The sequence below is a fragment of the Brachyistius frenatus genome, unplaced genomic scaffold (assembly GCF_029030835.1).
Source record: "Brachyistius frenatus isolate BFR_SWC_R1_liver_20210118 unplaced genomic scaffold, ASM2903083v1 Contig_103, whole genome shotgun sequence".
Classification (NCBI taxonomy): Eukaryota; Metazoa; Chordata; class Actinopteri; family Embiotocidae; genus Brachyistius; species Brachyistius frenatus.
In genome coordinates, this window is record NW_027210702.1 from 482,448 (window position 1) to 493,385 (window position 10,938).

General features: G+C 42.8%; 1 protein-coding gene across 2 annotated transcripts in view; it reads right to left on the minus strand.

The window, feature by feature from the left end:
- The window catches only part of ptgfrnb (prostaglandin F2 receptor inhibitor b), a 45,620-nt gene extending 36,781 nt beyond the window's left edge, over positions 1-8,839 (minus strand). Inside the window, exons 1-3 of one of the 2 annotated variants that reach the window (XM_069711845.1) lie at positions 8,431-8,838; positions 3,583-3,695; positions 2,995-3,253 (exon numbers count right to left, since the gene is read on the minus strand). In XM_069711845.1, the coding sequence (XP_069567946.1) occupies positions 2,995-3,253; positions 3,583-3,695; positions 8,431-8,470 (412 nt within the window). In that variant the 5' untranslated portion in view covers positions 8,471-8,838. Of the gene's footprint in view, positions 1-2,994; positions 3,254-3,582; positions 3,696-8,430 lie in introns of both variants that reach the window. The other variant, XM_069711846.1, reaches the window with a different exon arrangement.
- Positions 8,840-10,938: the final 2,099 nt, after the last annotated feature.

The window sequence follows — 10,938 nt, forward strand, 5'->3', positions numbered from 1 at the left end:
TGAGAAGCTTTAGATTGGCGAGTACAGATTGAAAATAATGGATAAACACGTCGTCATGGAATTTAAAGGCCAAATGATAAACAAAGCATCCTCATCAGCGCGTTGGTGAAAACATCATCTCACTACATGTTCGTGTGCACAAGGATCTGTAAGTCTCCCAACTAATAAATCATTAGCATTATAATCACTACTATAAAAGAGAATAGACAGCAGCAGGTTTGACTGTCATTATCGGATTTACAAGGACAACACGCCTCCAAATGTCTTCCCTCCTCGGTTCAGGAAATAATAATTCATCACTACTTTATCGGCACTTTATTTACATTCAGAAGCATTTTGTCCTTTTATTCATAAACTGAAGGTCGACCTGAAGAATCAGCAGAAGCTCACTGCACAATCAGGAGCCCCAAACTAAAGAGTTGTTTTTCCTTTTCTTATGTCTGCTTGGCATCATCAGAACAATTATGTTGAGAGTTTTGGCACTACAGTTCCCATCATGCTTTGAAGTGTAAATCTGCCCTCTGAAAATCTGCATCCTGCTGCCACAAGCATCTTCCTGTTTGCAGCTAAACTACACAGTTCGAACTTCCTGCAGGATTTCAAACGGTTAAAGCGCTTTCTATTTGAATCCTTGAGGTGTTTTGAAAATGCGGACAGAGCTGGACACCAGTGAGACCTGGTGGTGGGAGTTCAAGTGCGCAGCGCCGCTGCTGCGCTGCAGTGATCCGAGTGTCTGTGGCAGAAAACAAAGGCAGTACAAATAATCTGCGTTTTGCTCTATCAATTAAAATTAGCCTGAAAGGAGTTTTCAAACCCTCAGCGCCCTCTCCTTCACTTGAGTCTTACATAACCGATCGGCCTCAGTGGGGCGATGGAGGCTCTGTGTGTGTGTGTGTGTGTGTGTGTGTGTGTGTGTGTGTGTGTGTGTGTGTGTGTGTGTGTGTGTGTGTGTGTGTGTGTGTGTGTGTGTGTGTGTGTGTGTGTGTGCGAGATGAATGGCGTGCACATGTCTCGACTGGTATAAATCTAACTCATCATCTCCGTTAATGACCGCCTCGCTCGCGAACGCTCTCTCCGTCATACACAGCAAAACACACTCCTCATTAATACGTATGCTTTACATACACACGACACAATCTCCCTCTCGCGCACAAACAGAAACAGAGCTGCCGAGTTAATTCATGTCTAAATTTAACAAGGTGTCTGGGGAGCTGTGCGGGAAAGCAGAGAGCAGCTGAACATGATGGTGCATTATGGAGCTAACTAACCTGCTGTCAGACAATGCTCTTTGTAACTTCATCTCTGAAAGTCTTGGCTTCAACTCCTCCTTAAATCAGCCCACGTGAATGTTTTCCAAAAAAAAAAAAAAAAAAAAAAAAAAAAATAGCATTGTCCTGAGAAGGACTGCGTGTCTGGGCATGAGTTAACACTGAATTTAAACCAGTACAGTGTGTTTAATTACCAGCTAGGAAACGGTGAGAGAGAAACCCAATTAAATTCAAAGGAAAATGCTGAACATGTGCTTCTTTGTCAGAAAATAGCTCAAATTAAAACTGTACACAGTGAAGTTTGTGGATCTGAGTCACCAGAAAACTAGTCTCTGGGGAGCTCTGCATTATGTCCAAGGGGCATATGTTAAACCGCTATAAATAAAACTCACAGCACAGATGGATGTCACGGGAGGTAGGTGTAAAGATTTGTTTTTTGTGTGAACTGACCCTTTAACAAAGCAAAAGAGTTGCTTACTGCTAAATATTAAACACAATATTAAGTTTTGCAAAAAAATTATTGAATTCAAGGATTGCATATATTAAGATTCATTGTTTACGGCAGGTAACAATAATCAGTGGGTGAATTTTCTGGCGCTAAAATGAACCTGGAACTTCTGAGCTGAGATTTGAGGCCAGAGAAGTTCGTCTGTTGGAGCTTAAACTGTACCAAAGCTCATTTTAACCTTTCCTACAAGAAACGATCAAATCTGTAATGTTTCCTTCCCCTTTACCAGCAAGCTTTCATAACCACAAACATTTGATCCTAAACAAACATTTGTGATCGGGGCTGAAAGAGGAAGAGCTGTATTTGATTAGACAGTGTGGGCTCATATCTTGTTTGACTTGTAAAATGGATGATTCATCCTGGCAGTTAAATTCCTGTGAAACAGGTTGTGTTTTTAGTTCGTCATGTTTTGTGTTAAGATTCTTAATACTTCTTCCCTGCTGTGCTGCTCTTCAAGATCTGCTCTCGTTACGATGCTGAATATAGCATAAGGAAAGGAGGTCGAAAATCTTAATCATTACACACATTTTAAGGGTCTGGACTATAATTGTATTTCCGGAAATCTTGGATTGTTTCCTTTAAACTTTCTTTATGCTTTATGCATTTGCAGGACTTGCAGAAAATAGACAAATATGGGACCATTTTCATCAACTGGCAATTAGATAAATCATCTTTTACAAACGGTTGACAACATTATCTACTGATTAACAGAAGAAAGCACGTAATTTAATATTTCTCTTTCGTCACAGCCCATACGATGGTATTTATATTTGTGTCTTTGTGTTTCACCGTCCAAATCTCCGTCTCACTGGTCCTCATTTAAAAAAAAAATAAAAGCCAAGTACTCCCACCTGACATCTGGTCCTCACCATGACTGTGCTGAGGTGCGTTGCGTGCCCGTGTGAGAGCCAAATTATAAGGCAGTAATTGTCTAAAACCAGCGTGGGTGTGTGTGCAGGAGGATATATACATGGTCAGGAGAGCATTAGTAAGTCATGGGGATAGCTGTTAAATGAACCAGCAAGCTTCAGACACAGAAACACAGACTAACACACAGTTACTGTCGGTCAGAAGCTTTACATGCCATTATAAAGGTTTGTTTTTCATTTCAAAAATTAAGATTTTATTTTATTTTGAAGGGACAGAAAGCCTCTGAAACAGGATTTAATCTCAGTTGAAACAGACATATTAATTCATAAAAGGAGAAAATGTTCCTACCTGTGAGCTGGACCTGAGCCTCGTAGTTGCCACTGATGACAGAGTCGGTGCTCGGCGTTTGACACCAGTAGAAACCGGCGTCCAGCGACTTCACCTCGGCGATCTTCAGCTCCGCCTCATTGTCCTGGAGCCGCATCACAGAGATGTCGCCGGACGCCACACGCTTGCTGAGCGACGAGTGCGAGTAGCCGGCATCAAAAGTGGAGATTATTTTCATCTTTTGCCCGTTGCCATCCCTGGACATTACCCACTCGAAATCCTGCAAGACAGAGGACGACAGTGGTGATCGGCACGGTGAAGACTATACGGGAAATTTCCGATTTACTCCATCGTGTCAAATTTTCCCAGGCTAACATTTCAATCCTTAACAAAATGTCTTAAAACATCTGGCCAAATCTCCATCCGCTTTGGATTATATATTCGTGCTCTTCAGAGGATGAACCTGAGCTTTTCCCAAGTGCCACTATCAACTGAAAGTAATCATAATATCCAATATCATATGTCAATATCATCATTTAAATCTGTGGTCCCTCTTTAAGAAACATTGAGTAAAAAGATCACATTTACAGATGTGTTGGTGTAGATTACCTGCTCACGAGGTCCCCCGTAATCCTTGACATCACATCTGATGGAGACCGGCTGGCCCTCCACCCGGATCAACGGACCAGGAGACACCATCACCACGCGGGCCGAGCACCCGCCTGCAAGGAAACAGAATATTAAGGAAATAAGAGTCTTTATCAAACAAAATACTATATACAGGAGAATTAAAGAGCTGTCGGTATTGAAGCAGTACTGTAGAGTATGTTTTATGAACTGGAGGTTATATATGACCTTTATTTAACCAGGTAGAATCAATTGAGAACCAATTCTCATTTACAATGATGACCTGTCATTCGATTTTGTTAGACCTGAGGTGCATGTTTTTGGATGATGGGAGGAAGCCGGAGAACCCGGAGAGAACCCACGCAAGCACAGGGAGAACATGCAAACTCCGCACAGAAAGGCCCAGGACCGGATTCGAACCCAGAACCTTTTTGCTGTGAGGCGACGGTGCTAACCACTGCACCACCGTGCTGCCCAGGTTGAAGAATGACTGAAGTACACCAACCACTGGTCATGACAAGCCTTCTAGGAGATTTCAAAGATTCGATTTATAGGTAACGCTGTTATTTAGTTTCAATAGTGCACCCGATAATAAGTCCTATTTAGTTTCACCGAAACGTGAATAATGTCCAAACATCTGGATTTAATTCGTCTCCAGTCAAAGTGTTGAACTCTTGACATTCCGGCTGTGAAAAGCATGTAGCAACACAGCACAGTCGACTGGATGGCCGACGCTCAGCTTCCTGCTCGGTCTCCACACACCAACTCCGATGTCTGCACTCAGATCAGATGAAAGTAAAGTGGAGACGCAGCATGCTGCTGTAGCAGGAGTTTTTAAATACTCTAAAGTTTTCATTGCACATGCTTAACAGTCTGGGGTGTGGGACCTTGGGCGAGACCTTTTGAGGTCGGGTTGTGTTTAAAGCATAAAATCGGATTTCCAAAGAGACCACCCACGCTCACGACGGACAGCCTATACATACTACCTTCCCACCTGGTGCCTTTATGGTTTTGAGTCAGATGTATTTTTTTATAGAAATCTTCCAAAGCTGCATGTATAAAATAAATATAATTTCCACCCATCATTTAGGAATACTGGAAAATGCTAATTTGATTGTCCAATGGCCTTAATCCCTCTCATTTCTGATCTTTAATCCAAGGGGAGGGCAGCAACAGAAGTATCTGCACCAAGGACAATCACAGTTACGTTACACTGCAGGTTTCAATTATTGGAAACCATCTTTATAAAGTGAGACATATTCATTTTGTAGTGCATGCAGCCTCGGTATATTTAGACTACTGTACTGCATTATTACAGCAGGTCTCAGAGATTATTAAGGTGTGAAACTTGGCAGCTATTTCAATTGTTCTTTGGTGCAATATCAGCCATGTATATTAGCAACTCAGTCATTTTTATACAGCATTTTATTAGGTCTTGTATGACTCAAGACATCACTAGAAATCATTTCGAATGTTTTATTTTATTATAGGAAACCACGGGTCCTTTAAGCCTTTCAACCTGTAGCTGGATGAACTTTGGTTAAAAATAAGTACTTCATAAAGAAGCCCCGCGCTTGCACGGTCTATCAATACTTGAGAGTTCATCAATACTTGAGTTTTTTTGGCAGTTGGCCGGGTGTTACGTGCGGTGAGCCTGCTGAGTGTGGGCTTTTTCTGCTTCGTCAGTAACAAGTCTTTGTGAAGTGAGAAGCACATAAAGAGTCGCTGCGTGCTTCGGCGTCCTGTCTCTGTCAGGAGTGGTCGAACTTCACCTCGGATAAACCGCAGAAACGGATGGTTGGTCTCTGACAGCTACAGTATGGGACTGTAACGGAGAACAACTTTAATCATTTAACAATCGACTCGCTGTGATGCCAAACTAGCATGAATCTGCAGATTCAGCTTCGGGCTTGTTGCAATGCAATAAATACAACATGAGGAACATCCGAGCTCCTACAAGACACAGCTGCAGAGATTTCTGCACCACCAAGTGCAACATTCAAAATTCAAAACACTTCCTTGAAGTTACTTTTTCAATGTACTAAAGACAAAGTGGCCAAATTAAACTGTGCGCGCGCGCGCGTGTGTGTGTGTGTGTGTGTGTGTGTGTGTGTGTGTGTGTGTGTGTGTGTCAGGTGCATTAATTTTTCAAACTTAAGTTTCCAGCCTGCCCGTCTGTTTGTTTCCTGGAGAAGGAAAGAGAAGTCGTGTGCAGCTGCTGCTGCAGCCTGAAGACATCCACCATCATCGTGATAATCAACTGAAGAAAATGGGTAAAATGGTATATTGGGACATTTTGACGTCACTGTGGCATGATGGAGCATGTCTGGAGCACCATCTGGTAGCAAGGAGGGGACGTGGTTCCCAACCTTTTAGCTCTCTTTGCCCTCTTTTTTTATTATTATCACTAAACCATTCTCTTCTGTCTTGCAGCGAATGTCTTATTTCTGATATTGGGTCATTATATTAAGATACTGTCCCATTAGAGGCATATTAAAACCACATTGTCCTTCAAGCTTCCTCACCTCACTTGCCAAAATTTGAATTTTCTGGATGCAGCTGAGCATTAAAACCAAACCAGTTATCCATTTTAAATGTGGCATCACTGACACCGGTTTCATGCTGCCAGAACAAATAGCTTTTACCGTGTAAAGATGAACTCAATTAGGTAACGTTGATACAATAAATGACCCACAAACTCTGATGTGATTGATATCATTGACTCACTGAGTTTCTTGGCCAAATTTTAAACTGTTAATTTCCCCTGAACTTTCACAGACCGTTTCTTTTTACAGAGATTATTCCTGAAAGAAGCTGTGAGGTTTTCTGACCCCAGGATCACAAAATAAACATAAGTGACAAAGGCGGGGATCTCAGACTTCTGCACAACAGAAACAAACTGCACAATAAAATGCCATAAACTCAAAGTGCTCTTCTATTTTCTCATAATTTGCTCCAATAACAGAACTGTATGTATTTCATTATTTATTGCATATTTCTACTCTGATTAAAAGATCTCTGGGGTCCTATGTGACCCTTTAATAGTCTATGCAGTCATGTGTTTACTGATAGATGGCCAGTTTTCCTCTATGGTAGCACTGGGAGGAAAGTCACATGACCACTAAAATCAGCAGGTTTGCGCCTGCGGGAGCGGTGCACTGTGGAGGGTTTACAGATTGCCTTTAGAGTGATTCTTTAATGTCGTTTTGAGGTCGGTTTTGGCTACAATAGAGTATTTTTAAACCAACAAATAAAAGCATCATGTGGCCGCTAGGGTTTGATTTGGATCTGCAAAAACACACCAATCCAAGAGATGGCTTCAAAAGGTCAAATCTCAACATTTACTCCCAATTCATGGCTAACTAATCACAGCAAAACAAGAAAGTATCAGGGCAGCTGTCATTAGTCAAATTATAGCACAAGACAAATGCAAATGTATTACAGGAAATTTAAAGTCCGACAGTGACAGTAAAGGAGAAGTGCGGCCAAGAGCCCTTTTCCTCTTGTGAGTCTGGATGTGTTTGAGATATTTTGGCAACCAGCTGCAGCAGCGAGGGTTCCTCGGAGACTCCCTCAGGTCACCGAGAAGGTGAGCAGTATCTTCAGTCTGTGCATGCCACCAGAAATACAACCCTGACTGTGTGTTACGTGAGTTTCAGCTGGAGCATGACATGTTGTACATCATGGCCACTTTCCCTTGTGCAGCGTCACACGCAGCCTGCAGAAATGCACACCACATGAGTGCTGGCGACATTTGAGCGTCTTACACTGCACTAATTTAAGCCAAGTCTCTCACTCTCACACACACACACACACACACACACACACACACACACACACACACACACACACACACAGGAGAACCCCTGTGGCATTCACTGCTACACTCATAAACATATGGCAGCTTCAGCACTCAGGTAGTGAACAAGCCCTGATTTGTCCCCGTGGTGAAAACCAGACTCCTGACCAAGCACTGGCCCGGTTCTTTGGGTCAAACCGGTCTGATCATTGGTCAGCCTGGTTTCAAGTAATGGGACCTGTGACCTCATGATGACTAATATGGAAGTCTTCTTGGCTGAGAGGTTGGACAGATCTGAGTCTGATGGGAGGAACACGCCATGTCAAACAATAAAGAGGTATTTTCCCAATAATGTCATTTTTGTGCTTTAATTAACCTTAAGTTAGGTGATCAACTTGTCACCCATCGAAATGACGTCATTACATGACCTATACCTAACTGTATAGCAGCTTCCACACGGTGATACGGTGTAATTTAAGGGGGAAGTAGCCTAGGTACAATACCACCTAACAAGGAGAGCTTATCGTGCCAAACTCCTTTTACCTCCATGCCATTTTCACATTATTTCTTCGTCCTCTCATGCAGTCACCCCTAATAGCACCATTTATTGATTTGTTTATCATGTTTTGGATCCACTCTTCAAATCGGCATTATTTAATTTACCAAACGACACGTTTGCTTTTCTTAAATATCAACTTTTTTAATTTTTTTGATCTGTTCGCTTGTTGCAGTCGGAAAATCCCTGTATGGAAATCTACAGCAGCTCGCGGTGGCACCCAGTTGGAAAAGTTGAAAATGCGTTAAAATGACGAGTTCTTTGATGGGTTGGATTTACACCGACCTGCCAAGTGGTTGTTAAACATACTGGAAGTGTTTTCGGTCATATTTTCCAAGACGCCGTGTCTGCCGATAAACAAGGACACATGAAATCGGCGTGTCCGTATACATGCTTCCATATCCGTGCTGGTGAACGCGGATGATCTATCGGAGTTAATTAACCATCAACAGTGAAGCAAAGAAACGGATCTTACCGAGCATTAAAATCCCAAAGGCGAGTCTGAACACATCCATTCTCACTCCTCTTTTATTCCACTCTTATCCTTTTTTTTTTCCCCCCTTGATTTCAACCCCCTCGTTTCCTTTGTCCTGCGTTGGGGTGAGAGCAGTCCTCTCCCGCTGCTGTCGGGCAATCCAATAAAACTCTTGTGCAAAGGCAGTCCGCACCGCGCACCGCGCACCGCGCCCGCACCCGCACCGCACCGCGCACCGGGCGGAGCCGCGAGGCAAAACGGATGCACACCGCGCAGGTTTCCTAATCCAGCGAAACCAGGTCCGAGAAGCCGGAGCTGGGGAGCGTCTTCATGCCTCACACGGGGGGAACGAACCGGCGTTAAAACCAGGGCGAGGGAGACGAGAGAGGGAGAGGCTGGTGGAGGAGAAGGAGAGGCACGGGGAGGAGGGGAGGGGAGAGGGAGAGGGAGAGTGGCCGGAAGTTAGGTGACACTCTGGAGGAGGAGTGGAGGGGAGGTCCCAGGTGGAGACAGACACATTCATCACTGCTCTGCTTCAAGTTTTATGGAGCAGATATGAGTCTTTATTACACGTCAGACGCAGTGCAGTCATGATGGGATGGATGCACAGAGTTGATGTGACTCCTGCTCAGCTGCATTAAATCTCTTATATCATCTGATTTTCTGTTATTGTTTGAACCTTTCAGCCTCTTAATCTTTGTGTGACATCAATTCCACTCAAGTTTTGAAATAATTGTGACGTTTATAGAAGTCTTTCAGTGCGATTTGTTGTATTGCTCATTTATTTATTACACTGGTGGAAAGTAACTAAGTACAATTTTAAGGCACTTGTAGACGACTTTACTAGAGTAATTCATTTACATGTATTCACCTGGCTTGTACACTAAATTACATGTGGAGACAAGCATTTTTAATGTTGGGGGACAAACAAATACACCAAATGAACTGGTGAAACCTGCCAACCACTGCTCCCTTTATTAGAAATAGTACAAAGGAAGGTCAAGGGAGAGGCAGGAATTAATGGCACGGGCCACAGAAGAAGAATTAAGGAAGAAGGTACCTAAAATACACATCTTACACATTCCTGCAGGCCTTCCCAAGGCCATTTATAGATTATTTTTGTCTTTAAATAAGCAATGTAATTTTAAAATTGACCCAGTTCCACACATAATAAAAACGAAGTCATTTGCATGTAAGAAATTTGGAGACCACAAAAATGAATGGATTCAAAACTAAGTTGCCTCGAGTGCTTCTACGCTTCCCATCTCTTACATTTCCATTTTGCCTGCAGGCTGCCCTTTTTCACAAGGCTGACACGCTCCTGTTGTCAGTTCCAGTCCCGTGGCCGTGGCCGTGTTGTGTTTACTCACGCCCACTGGGCAGAGCAAAGTTCAGCGCTCAGTCAGTCTCTGCAGGCGGACACAGAGGAGGTGGGAAGTTTGGGTTTGCGACCTCGGGGTCAAAGGTTAAAACTTCTCGGGTCATCTGCTCCGGTACATTTGACTGTCCTATTTTTAAAATGTGTGTGTGTGCGCAGCCTGCTACTGTATGTGGTCTCAACACGGCGGCATCTGTTGTCACACAACATCTGTTCAAACTAGCACTCGCAGACGCACACAGGACATGGGACTTATCTCACGGATCCACTCTCCTGTCAGTCATTAACTAGGTCAAGGATTCTTGGTCTGGTTTTAATAAACCTCAGATATAATGCACTTTACACCATTACACTTTTAGTTTACTGATAAGAAAGCAGCATCAGAAAAAGCCAGTCAGAGAAAGAGCCAGGAACTGTATGATTCATTGAAGCGCTGATACACTGTGTAAATCATTGGTCACATTGAACTCTACATGTGGGCACAGAGCAGAGACTCAGCGACATGCAACCTGGTCTGTGTTTGGACTTAGGAGACTGAACTGCACCTAAATTCAGACTAAATGTACTTCAGTTTGAGCCAAAGAGGAGAAAATATGGAGCCTGATCGCCACCTGCTGGCTGCAAGACAAACATCTCAACTGACAGCCTCACAGATGTGATTGTTCGATATTCATATCACAGTCATTTCACGTCTCTTTTTGAACAATTTTGCAAGTGTTTTTGGTCTTTTTGTGTATGTTTAGCCATTCTGAGGCTCTTTGTAGTCTTTTTGCATCTCTTTAAGGTTGTTTTGCGTCTCATGTTGGTCATTTTTGCCTCCATTTGTGGTCATTTTTGTTTAATTTTGCTCATTTTAAGTCCATTTTGAATCTCTTTGTTGCTATCTTGTCTTTTTATGGTTGTTTTGTGTCAAATTTGGATGCTCTACACCATATATGAATTTTTAAGGGATTTTAAGAGGCTGATGAGCTTATGATGCCAAAAGATAAAGCAACTTATCAATATTAATGGTTGAATTAATTTAGCTTGAAGAGACATTATTTCCCTTCAGTAATAAGAAGAGCTAGAGCACCACCTAGTGGATGCGATGAGTCAATGCACGGCAATCATGGTGCAAATTAATAAGCAAA